The sequence below is a fragment of the Stigmatopora nigra genome, chromosome 9 (assembly GCF_051989575.1).
Source record: "Stigmatopora nigra isolate UIUO_SnigA chromosome 9, RoL_Snig_1.1, whole genome shotgun sequence".
NCBI lineage: Eukaryota > Metazoa > Chordata > Actinopteri > Syngnathiformes > Syngnathidae > Stigmatopora > Stigmatopora nigra.
This window is the reverse complement of record NC_135516.1, coordinates 8,675,167-8,694,489: the sequence shown is the minus strand read 5'-3', so window position 1 is coordinate 8,694,489 and position 19,323 is coordinate 8,675,167. Positions and strand designations below refer to the sequence as shown.

General features: G+C 38.4%; 3 protein-coding genes across 3 annotated transcripts in view; 2 read left to right on the top strand and 1 right to left on the bottom strand.

Annotated features, from left to right (window-relative positions):
• The window catches only part of LOC144201493 (low-density lipoprotein receptor-related protein 8-like), a 34,368-nt gene extending 22,297 nt beyond the window's left edge, over positions 1-12,071 (bottom strand). The window contains exons 1-3 of the mRNA XM_077724178.1: positions 11,905-12,071; positions 11,436-11,552; positions 1,783-1,905 (exon numbers count right to left, since the gene is read on the bottom strand). Coding sequence (XP_077580304.1) covers positions 1,783-1,905; positions 11,436-11,552; positions 11,905-11,971 — 307 coding nt within the window. The 5' untranslated portion in view covers positions 11,972-12,071. The remainder of the gene's footprint in view (positions 1-1,782; positions 1,906-11,435; positions 11,553-11,904) is intronic.
• A 3,777-nt stretch (positions 12,072-15,848) lies between these two features.
• tmem125b (transmembrane protein 125b) lies at positions 15,849-17,185 on the top strand. Its single transcript, XM_077724411.1, has one exon. It carries the CDS (start codon positions 16,203-16,205, stop codon positions 16,887-16,889), a length of 687 nt encoding a protein of 228 aa, XP_077580537.1. The 5' UTR covers positions 15,849-16,202; the 3' UTR covers positions 16,890-17,185.
• A 264-nt stretch (positions 17,186-17,449) lies between these two features.
• Positions 17,450-19,215, top strand: LOC144201663 (leucine-rich repeat-containing protein 19-like). Its single transcript, XM_077724412.1, has 3 exons — positions 17,450-17,600; positions 17,880-18,033; positions 18,211-19,215. The coding sequence occupies exons 2-3, from the start codon at positions 17,901-17,903 to the stop codon at positions 18,603-18,605; spliced, it is 528 nt and encodes a 175-aa protein (XP_077580538.1). The 5' UTR covers positions 17,450-17,600; positions 17,880-17,900; the 3' UTR covers positions 18,606-19,215.
• The last annotated feature ends 108 nt before the right edge of the window (positions 19,216-19,323 follow it).

Below are 19,323 nucleotides of genomic sequence, written 5' to 3'. Positions count from 1 at the left end.
GCTACAAATGCATACCCTGGTGCATATTTTGGGGGGCTGAATGAGTATGAATTGGTAAAAACGCTGCCATATCTGATTATGAATCTTTTTTTTCTGCGTGTGAAAGTACATTAGGAGTCATTTTCATTTTTTGACATGGTTATCAGTTCATAGCACTATTTTGTTATGCAATATTGGAAAAGTCCATGACAGAACATTAAGAAAAAAAATATTTACTACTTTGGGTTGGTCAAAAGTTGACATTTCAATGTGCGAAATCATGTGAATAAAGTGCACAGTGAATATAATTTACATATAAAGAGCTTTTTTTTTGATAGGCTGGATTTCTGTCTCTTTATTGTGCAGTCAGGCGATCTGAATCACTTCTTCTTTTATCTTTAATTGAATCCCAAAGCCAAACACGTTCCCCATCAGGGGTTGCTTGATTTCTTCCTAGTTTGCGCTCAACTTTCTTTGGGATACCGCTTCCTGCATTATTCATCCATCCAAACATCACAAAGTGATAACAAAAAAGACTCAAAAATAGACCTGACGCAACATTTTCAACTGTGACTGAATAGGTCAAAAAATGAGGAAATCCCAATTCATATCACCACCAAAATGACACCTGTATTTTCTATGACGATGTATAACACACAGCACTACTAAGCATTGAGGTATAAACAGTATTTGACACATATTACTTTAACATTTGCCATGATGCACTAAAAAGACTTCACCAGTCTATCAAATGTTCTGGCAAAAGTCCCACTGATAGTTTATTAAAAAATAAAAGTCAAGTACTTTCAGTCAAGGCCAGAGATAGTGGGAGTGCTCTGAGAAATATATTAAAGCAAAGCACTTCCAGCAGCTTATAACCTCACTTATTTTTCAACATGCTCCTTTTCAGATTTATTTGAAGCTATTTTTGAAGCTACTACGTACGTAGTTTATCTTATTAGCTTAGGTGGACTAAAATCAAGAAATCTGACAACAAATTCATCATGCTAAAAAAAATCTTGTTATGAATGGAAAAATCTATTTGTTGCACACTGTCTTATGTCTGTTTTTTTTTTTATATGCAGCAAAAAAGTCCTATTGGAACCTTCCTCGACTAGATGTGAGCAAATCTAACTCAAACAAAACAGTAAGTGATTTAAGCTTCTAAATTGAGCCATCTCACCCCACCAGTGATTATATGTCAGCGAGCATAACTAACTGACAGCCAGAATTCTGCCTCCCCCAATGCTGCAGGTAATCACTGCCTTTTCTACATTCGCCATAAGTGTGTGTTTTCAAGTGTGTGGGCGAGTGGAAGCTGGCAAGGCGGTCAAAGTGCCACATGGACCCAGAAGACAAGGGATATTAGCCATTTTCTCACTTGGAGGGATAAATGTATAAGTTCAATAACTGACAACATTTGAAAATGCAACATTTGAAATGTCAAAATAATTTGATCCACCCATACGGACAGCCGAACTGTCTGTCACATGCTTAGGCTTAAAAAAATAAAAAAAAGTATATACTTTCTAAGCAAAAAACTAAGTTCTTAAGTGAACAAACGTATGTACGTTAGTTCACTTAATAATAGGTGCAATTAGACAGCTTTTCAAACTAAATTTAAAAATAACTTTACATTGCCAAATATACATCTGAATATTCATTGTGCTCATAATTGTGTCCAATCAACAGTTAGAAGCTAAAAATAAAGAATAAAAATCCAGAGGGCAAAGATCTCTCATCCTCTGGTGGAAAGCGAAACGTGAAGCATTTGAATAAAGTGAATGTGAACTTTTCACTTACTGCAAGTCTCCTCGGCCTCGTCAGAACCATCGGGACATTCGGGTTCCCCATCACAGCGCCATCGACCTGGGACACACTGTCCGATCAGACAGGCAAACTCCGCAGGGGCGCATGTTTTCCTTGCTGTTTAGAAAAACGATAAAAAGAGGAGACAGAGTTAAAAGTTGTCCAAGGTATAAGGCTACAGTTATTCATCCTCCAGGCTTGATCACTGGTGCCATTATCTCCTCCAACCCCAACCATGAAGCCATCATTCACTAATTAACCTTCATGTTATCTTAGTGTATAAACAAGCAAGTCTTTTGTTTCTCTTTAATGATGTTGCACTAAATACTTTAAGATCATGGATGTTTAACGTCTTATCTGTCCATTACAAACTGCTTGTTGTAGAATAAAAAGCTCTGAGCTGAACTCCCATTGTGGAATCAGAACCACCATACAATATGTAACAATATATATACCATGTAGTATCTTTACCAAGTTCACTCTTGACTTTTTCAGTGATTTTTTTTTTGCATTTACAATAATCAACACTCAATAATTGACTTAACTACTGCACATAATGTCACAAAACCATGGCATTTTGAGCTAAACCTGATGTGTTCTCTGCAAGTCTCCAGCGGACCCTCCTTATCATTTTTCTCCTTATCCAGTCCAAGCAAGCGAGCTACTGATCTGACTCAAGGTCTACAGGGGCCACGCATCACTTGGCAATAATTACCCAGAATATGACATGCCATCTGCTTAGAGTGATTTCTGTTTGAATTAGTACTGATTTAAATACATAGGGGATGCTCGGTAGGGGGTGATAGGCTAAAGGATAATGTTGCACAAGATTGAGAAGAAAGATAGAGAGCTGATTTATTTTGCTTTTTATAGAGGGGGGTGTAATAATGGAGAGAAGTATTGTGGCAGATTGTTAAAATGTTTTATGGAGACGAAACGCAAAGGGTAAACCTAAATAGAATTTGGCAATATAAGTGTCAGGGGCAGGGAAAGCACTTACAGGACATTAATCCTTATGACATGTCATGAATATACTGTTTGCACAATGGTATTGTCTATTTGTTTTTTGTCATTTTGATGGAAAAACCGTATGACAAGTATACAGTGGTATATTTACTTACTGAATTAATTTATTCCAGGAGTGGTTTCGTAAACTTACTTTAGCAGCGAAATATTTCACATTGATTTAACATAATTCATACCACAATCTTTAATATTCCTCCCCTAGACACATTAAAATTGTGAAAGTATACCAATTGTGTGTGTACGCAATTGAAACAAAAATGAAAATATTCTTTTCCGTCCCTTTTAACATTAATCTAGCACAAATAACTTTAATATTTCAATATTTCAGTTGTATATTCATATCATATTCCAAAAATAATTACAGATATTTTAATGGCCCAATGCAATCAAAAATCGGGTAAAAGTCCCGAAATCCCTTTTTTAAGCGGTTAAATGGTTGGAAAAGTAAACTCTGGCTGTACTATTAATGTATTTCAGTGGCTATCGACATGGCTGTGTAATTTGCTTAAGATAAATATCAATCCATATAATTTACTGGATTTTCACTGCTTGATTATCGATAAATCTCCCCATCCCTGCAAGTTCATGATTCAACAGCCTGCATTTAAAAATTGGGGGAGGGTTGTGTTAATTATAGCTCACAGTAAAATGGCGTAAATGGATAGTACAGAGGAGAGTGTAGGCAGCCTCAGTGAGTAGAGCTCTTCAGTCCCCCCCAGGGTAGTCTGACAGTGATTTATACTGAAACTGAAGGTGGTTTTGTTCTGCTTGGCTAAACACGGAGATTTACCTTGATGTCTGAACTCTGACAGACCTCTGATCACTACTGAGCAGCATCGATTTTAAATAAAACTTTGTTTCATTAAGCAGGAAACCAAAACAGTGATGAAGAGAGGATATCAGTTTATTTTGCTCAAATTATTCAAAAGAAGTAATAAGCTTGTTTTTTTTACTTCTTCCACCAATAGATTTTCCACACAGGAAATACTACAATTGGTTTTATTCCTGTTGAATATTTTAATTGTTTGAAAATAATGGCATGACCTACATCTAAAGACAATGCATACTTGTGATTAAATCCTCATTGACTGCCTGATACAGAAATGTACTTCACATGCATTGTGGGTACTGAGTGATGTAACTCACCTATTTTCTTTGTTCAGTCATGATTTATTATCATTGCCTTCATATGATTATAGCTCGGGGGGGGGGGATGAAACAAAAAAAAATCTTCTACAAAAATGTTACTGTATAAGTGCATACTAGCATTGATGGTGCAATACAGCTGTAATGTCTACCCGCCCTTATAAGTGGTAGCTTCATATTACACATGATTAAATTAATGATAACTTACATAGACTACAATACAAAAATCTACTATAAAAGGAATGTCATCTTCATTCAAACAATCATTTCTGCCTAAATGATAAGGTGTCCTGCAAGAACAATATTAAAGCACATATTTAATGATATTTTAGTACTGTTGTTCATGTTTATACAAGTTATAACACCCCTTTAGGTCTAAAGTTATAACATTTTAATCATAAATGCAATGTGACACAACTCTCAGCAACACTAGGGAGGAGAAAAATATCAACTAGTATTTAGTTTCTGGGAAAATGATCTTTGAAAGACATTTTAAAATTAATATAGCCACTGATGCATCATAAAAAGGAGTTTGGTTACTGTACACTAAGACTAACAAACTATAGATAATTAGCTAAAAGTCATGTGCAACACCCCAGTTTCTTCCTGCTTTTTAAAAAAAAAAAAAAACAATATAATAATTGCATAGCGTGAATCATTCTCCCAAAATCCCGCTTTTATCGGATATGAGCAACAACACAGTAAACGTCCTGATGAAACTAATCCTGCTTGGCAGATGGGAAGACTTCTCCATGCTGGGATAAAACGATGAGAACCCATTAAGCTAAAAAAAATCAACTATTACTAAACTAAAAGACTGTTACAAGCTTTTCTATTCTTTTTTAACAAAACATGACATAAACGAGAAGACTCTGGTCTGTAAAAGCCTTCACAGTGAGGTCTTATCATGTAAAATCACAATTATTTTGATTATTCTCCCAAATTTAGAAAATTAACATGATAAACTGTTCTGGCAGAGTCAAGAAAACCCATTAGGTAACCATTTCCCATCCCGTTTATCCTCACAAGGGATGCAGGGGTGCTGGAGCCTATCCAAGTCAACTACGGGCACCAGGCAAATGCCAGAATGAATTGGGTGCCAGCCATTACCACTCAAAACCCACACAGGAAGATTTGGACCAAACCTGCGAGGAGAACATGCAAATTCCACACGGGAAGGTCGGAACCCACCAGGTGTTGAACCCTGGATCCCAGAACGGTGAGGTTGACATGATAACCACCTGCCCACCTCTTACTGTAAAACCCAAGAGAGCATAATTCATTACATGATTGTTGGTCCTCAGAATAATTGGTGCAAAGCTGTAGCATAGACTGAATATGCATGGGGAGACAGTCTACAGTGCACTTCTCTTTGTGTAAGGAAATCTGTGCCACACTGGATAATAGAACCTATTTTCTGAGGGGATGGTCTCTAATGGGAATTAGGAGATTAGCCTTTGAGCCAGAGAAGAAAATGAGAGATCTCGCTCTTATTCCTCTTTCTTTTCTCACTGCATATTTGTCTTGAATGGACCTCCCGCCAATGATATGGCTTCTACAGACTGAATTTACAGAAGGACCCTCACTAGCTTTAAAAGCTGAGGCCCCCTCAAATAGCCATGACACGACACTAAAACCAGAATTATACATTTTCCTCTGCAGATAGAAATTTGCATAACTGTAATACGGCCCGAGGTCAAATATCTTGCTCGAGTAAATCCGTTCCCAGTAACAAGTTAACGTGATTAAGACTCACTCTGTCTTTGAACAAAACCCAAATATACTTCACACGCACTTTTTTGCTCTCCATACTTTAAAATGCAAATGCTGTTTTTTTTCTTCTTTTGCTCCATTTGGAAAAACACAACATACTTGAGTCAAGAAAAGGTGAGACAAAAAAAGGGATAATTGGCCTAAATCGGCAATGTTTATTCCAGTTAGCCAAAAATAGACCAATGATTAATAAATGACTACTACTTGCTTTTAAATAAACACTAAAAAAAGAGGTGTGGGATACTTGTATTGAGGTTTTATGAGAGAAAAAAATGCATGTGGTACCAAATATTATTTGAAAAATATGATCCTAAACATTTAGTAATATAGTAGGATTAGAATTAAAATCAAATCCAACACATTTGCAGTGAGAAGCTGCATTTTTGTTGGCCTCATTTCATCCATAGGAAAATTAAGTGGCGGTAATTATTAATCGTCCTTAAGTCGGGTTTTGTATTGTAAGGCTCATTAATATTTCTGATATATCAGTCTGTTGTTTGAATATGGTCACAGACAAAACAAATATACTTTAGAATCTACTCGGAAAAGGGTTCTTCATAAAGCTTTTCCTTATTTTAGGCAGTGGTTTAAATTCTGATTGGTCTCCTTTTCATGCTGAGATTGTGACCTCGTTGCCATAGTGATTGTTCTCCCTCCCTAAATCTGTGGGGATAATCAACTATATTCTTCTCCAGACACAATGGCACCCCTATGGCACACAGCAGATTGTGACCCACCCTCAAAGTTGGCCTTTGTGTCAATGCTGTTTTTATGAACTGTCCATTTTAAGCTATTTATATCACAACAACTACTAAGCCTGTGTGATGAATTGAGGTAATGAATTAAATAGGTTTTTTTCCTCTCTCTCTCTCTTTGCCCAGGTCATGTTTAGCCTCCACGAGTGTGATAGTTTTATGTTTTATTGCTTTTACGGCAGCAGTTAAGCAGCAGACAGGCATTGAAACAACAGGAGCATCATGATCGAAACGCTCCTTATTACAGTAGTTACCATTAGAAAATTTGCAACCTAGCAATGAAAGGAATGAAGTCTGCTACAAAAAAACCCACACACAAGCACTCAACTGTAAAATGGGAATAATAAAGACAATCATTTGAAGCTGGTTGCATCAAGTGTATCTAATGTAACATCACTTAAGTAGGCAAGTGCGGGTCAGTGAATGGAAAGTTAGCAATAAGTTATTAATTAGGATATTCATTCAGAAAGAGTTTGACTTTATTATTTTGTGTCATTATTACTTTTTATTTGGGGGCTGACAACAGAAACAGGGAGAGCAGGAGTAAGAAAATAACTGGGCTTGTGTGGGTTTTCTATGGGTACTCCAGTGTGCTCCCACATCCCAAAAACATGCATGGTAACCTAGTTGAACACTTAATTGCCCCTAGGTATGAATGGGAGCGTGAATGGTTTCCTACTACCTCTAAATGGGACAACCCATGTGAGGATAAGTGGTACAGGAAATTAATGAATTAATCAAAACCCTAAATAAGAGGATTTATATCTTCAATTGAGCCATAAGAAACTCAGAAATCAGTGGCCCTGTAGCAACCCCCGCTTATCCTCAAAAGATCTTTCCTTTATAATATAGCTCTTATTTTTCCCCGAGAATAATTCACAGGAGGTTTCAGCATTTTCTGTGAATAATAGAGCACAGTTAAATCCACTCTTTCTGTTATGCTTGTCTCTGTACATCAAGTGTTTCAATAAATGCATTTGTAGTCTGCAGCCCACGTAAGCGTGGGTGTGTGCATGAGCGCGTGCACGTTGTATTCATGTGTGCATGCAATTGTCCGGTAGATAAGCAGTTGGAGCATATCCGTCCGTCTCCAGGCGGAGTTGAGCAGCTCAACTTTGATCACATTGTCCTCAAAAGCCAAAGAGGCCAGAAGAAACTCATCTTCTTGCTAACGTTTACCATAACTTCATATCAGCAATTTTCTTCCACTTCTAAGGAAAGGAATTCTCTGCTAAACTTCCAAGCTCTGACTTTAGCATCAAGGCACACTTCAGGGTGAAAGAAAGATTCAATACACGTACTTTCCAAAGCTTTAAACTGCCTATTTTTAGTAACACTTTTGACATTCACAATCTGTGTGTAAAATACATAACTAAGTCAACTATTATCATTGAAAAAAAAGGATACTAGAGTTGTGACTTTGGACTTAAAAACACTTATAAGTAATAGGGATCAGTTTGTGTAAAATACTGATTTCTGAAATTTCTGATGAATCCATTGTGATCTGATGTAATTCTCTCACAATGTTGTTACAGTGACTCGTTGTGACATGAATAAATCATCATGATTCACTCATGCACTGATAAAACAACAGTCTGTGAGCATTGCTTATTGTGCTCCAGACATTTACTCATCCATCCAATTCACAAGCCTGCATGTGCTACCAGTTCATGCCAATGCCTCCATCTCTATCCAGGCAAACACCCTTCATGTGATAATTGTGCGTAATCCACAAGGAGATAATACAAACACACTTATCCATAACATCACTAGTGCTTTCAGCTAAAAGGCCCATACACATTTTTAACATCATTCCCTTCAAAAGTAAACTTTAATTTTGTTTGTTGAAGAAATATCAACTCAAAATCATAACAGAAATCATGGGGGTGGGGGGCAACTTAATTGCGGACCCAAAAGTTGGAGAACATGAGAGAAAGTGAAGGTTTGAAACTGTTTAGTTATTGAAATTTAAAAGTGAACAATTTTGCTTGAGATTGATGCTTTAATTTTTTTTTTTTTTTTTTCAAATTGCAACAACAAAGCAATGAATCCAAATACACAGTTTTCCATTTTTAATTTCTTGCTCTTATTTTTAAATGAAGTCCTATTTTATTGAGTAAATAATATGAAAAATATATAGTGCAATTTTGAGATTATCTGAATGTGTAAAATGTGTACCATTCATTAAAAAAAACCCATAATTTCAAAATCCTGACATGAAGCAGGAATTAGGAATAAGAATTCCACTCCTTCTCAGCTCTCTCTCTCTCTCTCTCTCTTAGCATCTTTGTTGCAACATGCACTAATCCGAGTTAATAGCTCAATTGAAGTCCCAGACTTCCTAATGATCACTTTGGGCACCCCCCATCCAATGCAAGTAGACCAGTGGGGCAAACCAAATAAACAAACACAACTGTGTCCACTTCACTTGTTGACATTGGACACACAGAGGATGAAATGGAGTGACACAGCAGATGCCAGTTAAATGCTGTTTACAGGCACCGCAGTATTAATAGAAAAAAATGATCGTGTTTTGCCATTTCAAACAGGATTTTGCCACGGTAAGTTTGCAAAGAAACAATGATATAAAACAGGGTTTTCTGACAATGCGGCAAACTCCATTTCAGACGTGACTTTGCCTTTAAAGTAGCAAAACACCAAAGACAGAAAGCAACGGGAGATTATTGCTGACTCTGACCCCCTGCAGACGTAGATGTTAAATTCATGAAGACCAATGAAGCCAATAGTTATCTCAGCTAAAGATGAGAGGAAAACAGCCATATTTGTCGATTTGCCAGGGGAGGCACAAAAATGACTGGAATAAAGCTACACTATATAAAAATAATGTATATCCAACTTCAGAAATGTAAGGCTGAATTTATGTGGTTAAGCCTAGATTACCACCTTGTCCACAAAAACTAAAAAGGCCAATTACATTTTGTAGCCTAAACACTTGACATTAACATTGAATGTGTTTTGACAGTTTACTCATGTATTGTTTTTCTATTTACGTTTATCTGAGCATGCAACTGGTCCGTACTGGCGTGTACATGAACAATTGTCAAGGCGATTATGAATGTATGGGTGCATGCAGAGATGGGAAGGTCAGTGGGGAATTTCAGTGGGGAATGATGATGGGGGATGGTGCAGTGGATGGAGAGATATCAGTGCAGTCTGGAGGTGGTTTGGTGGGAATTAGGGGGCGTTGCTTTGACAATATGAAGGATCGAGGATCCATGGGAAAGCTTTAAAAGCCTTTTCTTTCCCCCTCCATCTTCATATTAGCTTATGTGTTCTTATTAAAGCGTCATCATCCACCCACACCAACGACACTATATTAGTACTCCCGCACAATATAAAAAACAATCAGTTAGACTTATTGACAATAATCTTCATCAACCAATTCCTTTCTAATCAACTTTGTCATAATCTAATTCCCCAAGCACTGCTTTGGCCCGCACAAAATGTTGAAGACTACACTTGCCTACATGGAGGATCAGAAAGGATTCATGCAGCAAACACCTAAAAAATCCCTTTGCGTCATATGAACACATCTAGTGAGTCACCAAAACTGTCAAATAAGCAAACAGTCAGCTCCTCTGGACCAGCAAGGACCACTTGCTCTACTCATGTCTGATCTATGATGACGACTGCATTATAGTGGAAACAGGATGTTTTTAGTTTGCTTTCCAATAAAAGGTGGTGCTGAACATGGAACATGTTTTTGTCCATACTGTAAGAAGAGGTGCACCTCATCCAAGTTCCCAGGCTGGATGTCATGCTATAATAGTACCAGCAAAACAACCTACAATGACAATTCAAGTTCAACAAGCAAAGCCAGTACTTTGTATGGTTGTAAATGACATGGCCATCCAGATAACGTCAAGCACCAAAGTTGTGTGAAGAAATCTAGGCAAACATGGGCACATCGTCCACATGGGTAGAAAACGTATGCATGCATTTTTGCATATGAGGAGGTGCAAGATTTCCTCCTGAGCCATAATTAACCCAGACACAAAAGAACAGAGCTGGAAGGAAAACATGTGACGCGCATCTTGGATTCAGCGTTGGCACTACTTCAGTGCTTCTTCAGAAAATGTAGGCCACTGGCTCTTCGTCAGAAAAAAAAAAGACTGGAATCCCATTTTCTTCGTGTAGATATCCGAAAATGCTTCTCAGATTTCTTTACACTGAGCAATTAAAGTTGGTTATTTTTTAACTAAAGTAGTTTTGGTAATCCACAATTCTTTGGGCAAAAAGTGAAATCACATTTGAAAGGTAAAGCAAAGCCATTTTGATAACATCTTGGTTTTAATCTCAGGAAAACTAATACAAAAGTTGTGTTTATAAAAAGAAAAGTGCAAATCCTGTTTTAATCTTCCACTTTCAATTCATGAGAACATATCCAAGTGTATGTCATCATCAAAATGTAATAGTTACATTTATATATGGACATTCAATTCATTTTTATATGAATAACCAGTAGTGCCAAGTTGTTGTTTATGAGTGAACTCAGATCTCAGAAACTTTCACTTCTTTTATTTAGAAACTGTATTTTTTAAATGAATATTTTCATAATTTTGATGCAGGAATATAGTATACATATTAAGTGTATATGTCATGTGTAAGTTTAATGTTTTCTTCAGCTTGATAGCAAAGTACATGTTCAAAAAGGGTATTTAAAATACTGCTTGCAGTTTCATTACTTTCGTTGATACATTATATTACAAAATACCAACTACCTTGACTTATGAGGATTTTGAGTTATGAGAAAACGCTGCGAAGGACTGTTTCAAATAACATCAATTTCTCACAGTTTAAAAGTCCTCATTGATTGCAATTATATTGGAAAATATAATTATATATATTGTTTTGGGAAATGTCAACCCCAGCCCACATTTTGTTATTTTTTTACCAAAAATATCACACGATGACGCGACTACTTACGGCAATTCTCTTCATCACTGTTGTCTGAGCAATCATCATCGTCATCACACCTCCACAGTGTTGGTATACACCTTTTGTTGGTACACTGAAACTGTCCATCTTCACACTCCTCTGTCACTGGAAAGGGGGTGGGGGGGGGGGTATAGCAAGAGGTTTAGAATCAGTCTCCAGATTGACGAATAACAACTGTCATTTGCAAATGAATGCCTAATTATTATGCAGCATGCATGATGTGAGGCAACACATTCTACCATAAACATACAGTACTAAAGTACATGAATGAGTTTATGTTTTTTGAGGGGAGAAAAATATGAATATTATGACGGGACATAAGAAAGATTCCTTTAGGAATGTCAGCCACCAGACGGCAGATGCCACACGCGCTAGCATCCTCGTGCGTGCAGCTTCATTCAGCCTGCATGCACACACGCACGCCACCGTTCAACATCCTTTAACGTCACACACTGACCTTCTGAGGCGAGATACCTCGGCACTGCCGCGTGAAAAAGTAACAATATCCTTACGGCTGTCCACATTTCCAAAAAGAGGTGATGCCACTCATTCACATCCGTGAGACAAAGCCCGGCAAAAAAAAATGCTCGGCTTGAAGTGAGCCTGTCTCTGCTGTTGTACCACCTCCCCCCACATCCCCCTATCCACCACCTCCACCATCTACTCTGCCTCCTCCCATCATGACACCCCCTCATGTTAGCCCCTCTAAATGTATTGGCTGGCTGTGGTATGACAGTAAAAGGGGAGGATGCTCTAGGATAGAAAAGAATGGAATAAAAAGGGAAATGAATGGAATAGAGTGGAAAGGAGTGGATTAGAATGGAATACAATGGGACAGATCAGAATTGAATACAATTCCAAACAACCAATTTTGTTACACATTGGTTTGTGTGACCTGTCCTTGTGATTTCCCAATGAGTTCACCTGTATCCCCACCGCGGTGGATCTCCAGCTCACAACCGCTCATGTGATTTACTATGTTTTTCTTATTCCATTACCCATGTCCACCTTTTAAAACCCTGCATATTTGTCAGTCCTATTTGCCAACCCATTTTCACATGTGCTTTACCCATTGGATCTTTTGTTGTTTAGTCCTTGTTATTGTTTAGATCCTCCCACACTATTAAAGTTTTCTTAGTTCACCCCCACACACAATTGTCATAGCAAATTCATGGTTTATTTAGCCTATGAGGAAACTTGTGAGGATATGCAACACAAATTATAAATAAATGGATTTGCAAAATAATACATATTTATTCATTTTTCATACCTTGCATCCTCATAAGGATTGCAGGGGTTGCCGGAGTCTATCCCAGCTGACTTTTAGGCAAAATCCAGACTACACCGTAGGGTAATGTTGTCAAACTGATTGCAGAAAAGATCAATTGGATGGAGGTTTACTTCCCTACTGAAACAGCTCAGAAAGTTGGACCAATGAGAAAGGCTGCTGGGTGAAGCAGCACCTGACTGCAATCAAATGATTACAGTTGCAAGAAAACAGATTGCTGAAGTCTTGGTGGGTTGGACAGAAAACCTACACCCATTAAATCCTTTCTGGAATGAGTTTGACACATGCTGTAGAGCAGGGGTGGGCAAACCAGTCTATAAGGGGTGCAGGTTTTTGTTCCAACCAATCCAGAACAAACATTTTAACCAATGAGGTTTTTGCAGAAACAAGAAGCACCTGACTGCAATCCACTGATTGCACTTGCAAAATACCAGTTTGGTGGAAAGGTTCCCTTTTATAGGTTGCAATGAAAAGCCCTTTCTGCAATAGTTTAAAAAATAGATCATAATAAAATAAATATAATGTTCATTGCAAATTAGTAACTACAAGCATATATTGTTGGGAAAATAAAGAGCCTGTTTATTTCTAAATTTGCAATTTTAGTCCTACATAGCAGGTTTACAGGCTTACATCATATAGCAGTGGTAGAGAACCTATGACTCGGGAGCCATATGTGGCTCTTTTGATGGGTGTACATGGCTCTCCGCCTTTTTAAATCATAATTTTTCTTCATTAGGCTTTTCTGCATGCATTCTCTCATTGATACTCATTGATTAGCAACAGTAAAATAATGTTCTCAAAAGAATTCAGACTTTTTTTTTTTACTTTCAAAGTGGTGAAATGAATAATAAATACTCACATTTTCATGTATTTTTACATTTAAATTCTGAGTATTGCTCTCAAGGAATAATGTTTATGGCTCTCTTGGTCAAAAAGGTTCCCAAACCCTGTCATATAGTGACTTCACCCTTTTTTTTTATAGTGGAGTTTATTGGCCATGCATCATACCCATTTGTTTATTAAATAACGACAAATAAGATGGCATTCATTTTCAGTAACCTATCACATGGCTACTAATGCATACTGGCATTCAAGCATGATTACTTGATGTTCAGGTGCTTACTTGCAGAGCGAACATCATTGATGTACTGATTTCTCCTCCAAGTGACAATTTCTATTGGTCCAACGCTGTGCAACCATGACAACAAACCCCCCTCTTGCTGTGATCCTCTCTTCCGTGCCCCAACTTTATTCGCTGTGAATGCAGTTGTTTGTTCAAATGCGCACACGTCTTTATATGTGTTGAGCATGTCATGGGGATTAGTTGACTTGAGCTTATCTCCATTCAAATAAGTGATTATGCTGTGGCCTATATTTGAAAGATAGCCTGGTCGAGACGGGTCATAAACCACTGGCCCTTGTAAATACTGTGGCGTGCACTTTTATCTCAACACAACTATTACCTAATTGCATCCAGGGAGAGCAATAAGGCTCCAGTTCTGTTAATGAAAGAGCAACCAGGGTCTTTTTCCTATTCCTGTCAATGTTAGAAATCAAATTCCCTTTGGTTTACCTTCACATCATTTGCATTCAAATGAGAAATATCACCATATTGCTGAGGGTATGTATGAATAAAAAAGTTGTTATCACACAGCAGTCAGGAGCCGAATTACCTTAATTATTTTATTATCTATTTTTTTCTGTTTTGTGACTGTTATACCCAGAAGGAGGCCTCGAGGTACTTTCACAGCGGTTTTACAAATTCTATCCAAACCTGAGCATAAAAGCATCTCAGGGACACTAAATTGCTTGACCTTCCGATCCTCTCTTATCTGTTCACACCGGTCTGCCGTGCTCGGAAATTGAATTCAGCCCGGCTCGGCGGGTGTGACACTGACAATCCGAGCATGACTCTACTGATCCCTTGTTGCTCGTACTAGTAGGGAATGCTGATTCCACAAGTACAAGTAAAACTTACACTCGGCTATTGAAGCCAATAGATAGACCTTCCTGAATCTGTAGTTAGGTCTGTACTGTAGTCCTATTGTATACTGTAATATACTGAACAGCATGTGACTCTGCTTCTCTCTGCTGGTTCTAAGTGCAAATTACAGACTATCATATTTGAAAGGATAAAACAGCAAGAAATTCAACAAAAATGTGCAAATCGCAGTCAATATACAGTCAACAGGGTTTTGATATCATTTTAAAGTTTAATTCTAAAATGGTGTACTTGTTTTGATTGCCACCAGTCATTTTGTTAGTCACCCATATGAGGACTGTGTAATATTTATAATTCTATACTTAGAATTGCCATTATTGATAGATTGATATTTATTATTGTTTTGTGCGTTCTCTAAGCATATGTTATTTTTTTCCAGACTTTGATGATTACTATGATCTATTTTTTTGTGTAAGTTGCTTTTAACCATCTGATTTAGAGTACAATTGACCTTTTTGAGAAACTATACTCAGCTGAATCAAAAGAGACACTGCCATCTACTGGGCTTAGTTACACATTTCTACAATATTATAAGTTTATCAATCCTTCACAGTTGAAGAGAGCAGGCTGAGACTCCACACAGTGATGACCAACTTGGGATTGAACCCTTGACCCCACAACTCTGAAGCTGACATCCTTACCCCTGTCCGCCAAACCACTTATTTCTAACATACGTATGTACTTTTAAAAAGGCAGTTTGGCAGTTCAAATCTAGGATGGTTAACTTGTGTGGAGTTTAAATTTTCTCCCCAGGCCTGAGCTCAGCTGGGATAGGCTGCAGTACCCCCACCAACTCGTTAGGATAAAGCAGTTCAGAAAATAAGATGAATACGATAGTTTTGTGTAAGAGCCATAGCATCCACTCGATCCAAGCGCTCAAGTCCATCTGTGCTATTGTGACGCCATCTTTTGTTCCACAGAAACGCCATTATGTGCCACTCTGACATCACTTGGAACCCTCACACCAGACACAAATGACACACGCCACCTTGGGCAGCACAGTCATTGCGCTCATCAGTCAGCGTCCTTCTCTTGAGTGGGCTTATTGTTTAGCCATCTTCAAACTATGATCTAACGCTATAATTGTGACTCATCTTTTTGCCCGCCTGGCACTGGGTTAGTTGTCCAATCTGGGCGGGTCTCGCCGGTTGGTCTCATGACGGAGGCACTGACCAGCAATGTCACAACGACCGTCCGGTACTTGTTGTATTTCCGTTGCTAGGAGAACTCGAAATCCAGCAAAAGACTCAATCTATTAGTCATCCCAAACCAGCTGGAGCACTTTGACTGAAGCCGTTGCCGCAGCAACCGGAATGTATCGGCTGCCAAGAAGATTATCGATCAACCCTCCAACTGATGATATAGGACGGAATGCAGGTGGATTGACACTGAGATTCTTTGCTGATTTTCTTTTGTTTCCTTCAACTATATAAGTTCTGTGGCCTTTGGGTCAAGCGCCAGCGGTATGTCCGAAGCCTGGGCCTTCTCCTTGCCTCGTCAAACTTTTCACCAGCTTCCAAGCGTTTACCTGGAACTACTCCAGAGACGTTCTCTGGAGGAGCAGGTTGAACTTTGGTGGTTCAGAGAGCCTCGTCGGTCCCTGGTGTGCTACTGCGCTTCCCTCGCCCTCGTGTTAGGTCTGGGGCTCAGTGGCGTCGGTTTTCTTTCCGCCACGAGCGCCGACGTGTCCGGCGAGTGGCGTCTCGGAGTAGGCACGGCGCTGTGTCTCCTCTCTCTGGCAGTTCTGCTCAAGCAGCTTCTAAGCTCCGCCATCCAGGATATGAACTGTGTGCACAGCCAGCGTGGGATCGAGCTGCTGAGGAGCGGCGGATGGGCAGATCCGCCGCTCATCCTACTTGTGGGTTTAGCGGTAATACTGTGTGGGAGCCTTTTACTTTGTGAGACAACGGTCAGTGGGAGGGATGTGTCGGTGTTTGGTTCGATCCTCGTAGCCGCGGGACTCGGCATGACTCTGGCTGTAGTGGGATACAGCGTGTTGGTCTATCTCAAGAGAAGACAGGAGCGCATCAGGATGACTCGGATGAGAGCTATTGGCAGAGGGAGGACGGATGTCCGTGTCTTTTCTGTCACAGGGAGACAGATGAACCATCTTGGGAGGGACACTGCCCCCAGCAGAATCAGTTTGATCTAAAATTCATTCATTCATTTTCTGTACGTCTTCTCGTACTAGGGCAAAAGGAGACAAACAACAAACTCATACCTAGGGGCAATTTAGAGTGTTCAATCAGCCCGCTATGCATGTTTTTTTTTTGTCACACAAGCCCGGGGAGAACTTACATGAGCTGGTTTATTGAAAATGTCACCGGTTTTCACCAAAAATTCTGAACTAAAATGAAAAAAGCTTGAAATTTGAAGTGTATATCCATCAAAAGCAGAGAATGAGATTAACGAAATATGTTTGGAGACTCCCAATAGAAAATGCTTTGTTTACCTTGTTTAGGTTGATATTTACAATTTTTTCTCACTTAAAATATATTTGAATTGAAAATCAACTGATGTCTTTTGTCTTAGTGTCAAAAAAATGTATCTCATGAAGACAAAAATGCATTATTTCAACACTATGGGTCAATTATATTTGACTCTTTGATTCAATTTTGGTTTAGCCTGAAATCACACAAAAAGCAAAAAAAGGGTGTTAACAAATAGCAAAACAAAACCAAATCAAGTTATTCATTAACACCTTGTAACTTATGCGCATGGTGAGTGAGGAATGGTTGCCATTAAAGCATATCCTGCAACCTTTGCCCACTAAAATTCTTGCTTCCAGAAGGTGAAACAAGAGTAGAAGAAAAGACTTTAAGAACTCACATCAGGAATTTCATTTAAACACCACAAACTACAGGTAAGTTGTTACTACTTGATGTTTTTTTATGTTTGTTTAATGTATGGTTGGGAAAATAGCATTAAAATTCCAAACAACCCACTGTGAGGTGGAAATGCTAACCACTCTTCCATCGGGACGTTAGAAAAACTAATAAAACACAAAATAGGCAGAAAGAAATGGAAAAAAAAGTGCGGCTCAATTTATTATCTGGACAGAGAGTTATTTTGACCGAGCGGAAATGAAATTGAAAGGAAATTCTATTATCTACAAGCCCAAATTTTGTTTTTGTTCGAATAGGTGTTCTCACAGACTTGAGAAATGTTCCAGTGGATCTGCAGCATTGTTGTGTCTCTGGCCTTTTATGAAAGCTTGATCAGAAAAGCACAAGGTGCACCTTTACACATCTCTCAAAGACATCTTCTTACAGAGGAGAGTTTCAACAGCACTCAAGGCAAGCCATTAAACATCATTTTTACAAGATTTTCCGAACTTTGAGCTCTCTTTATTAGAATTTTGTTTGCAGTCTTGCATATTTTTATTGCTTTACACCTTACATTTTTGCAATAAAAGGGTTTACAGCAATAAAAATATGCAAGACTGTAAACACAATTGTCCACTCTTTGTCCAGGTCTCACCCAGGAAGAGGACAACAATCTACATAAGACAACGGAATGGTCCTACCTGGCTGCCGGACTGGGCACGGCGCTGACCGTCTCGCTGGTCATCGTGATGGCCGTCAAGTTACGTGTATTTCATCGCTTTCTGGCCAGCTACAGGCACTCTTTGCTGCAGGAGTCAGATGGCATTAGCAACTATGGACGAGACGAGCCGTCTTTTCCCTGCAGCGTCTCAGGTGGAGTCGGAATGATGAGGAACACGGCGCTCACACCGGAAGAAGATGACGATGGCTTCATTGAAGATAATTATATCCAAACTAGTGAGAAAGATAGAGCATCGCGAGAAGAAGAGGAGGAGGACGAAGTAGAAGACAGTGATGATGAATTACAGTTTACAATAGGGTGACAGACAGGCTTGGTTTATATCTCATTTTCATTTGAGTTTGATTTATTTAATAAATGGACACTAAGTTTTAATAAACATACATATTCGTGGCAATGAACATATTATATGTAAATATGTAAGATTATAGCCAAAGGCTATTTTTTAGTCCCTTGTGCAGGTTGTAGATAAAACCAATAAGGCATAGAAATTATGAAACATACACACACACACACAGTACTCTCTAATTGTATTAATTGTATGTTTGACTGTATTATTGATGACTGTAGAGAAAAGAGAAAGGCATCCAGTTAATGGCCACATAGCTGGCAGCAAAGTGTGACTGTTTAGTGAGAAATGAAATTATTGTATAATTGCACTGTGTGCATGAATTGAAATGTTGTGATTATGTGTGATATCAATTATAATGAAAGTAAAAGGTTGTTTATTCCCCCTTTCATCAGTTTTGGAATAATTAAGGAACATGAAGAGTATAGATAAGTTTTATTATAAGGCAATAAAATCAACAGATCCAGCATGTTACACATTATCCAAAATTCGATTCTGCAAAAAAAAAAGATTTCATTCTTTGTGATTTGAATGAAAAGATGCAACACTCAAAAAATTAAAAAATTAAAACAATTCAACAGAACATTTCTGTACATTTTGTATGTAAGTTTAAAAATGGGCTTTGGACCCTCTTTGGTCCTGAAGCCTTAAGCATCTCTGTTTCATAAAACAT

Coding starts and splice junctions, on each gene's coding strand:
- tmem125b (XM_077724411.1), top strand. CDS start 16,203: ATGTCCGAAGCCTGGGCCTTCTCCTTGCCTCGTCAAACTTTTCACCAG.
- LOC144201663 (XM_077724412.1), top strand. CDS start 17,901: ATGTTCCAGTGGATCTGCAGCATTGTTGTGTCTCTGGCCTTTTATGAA. Junction 18,034..18,210: donor GAGTTTCAACAGCACTCAAG/GCAAGCCATTAA, acceptor CTCTTTGTCCAG/GTCTCACCCAGGAAGAGGAC.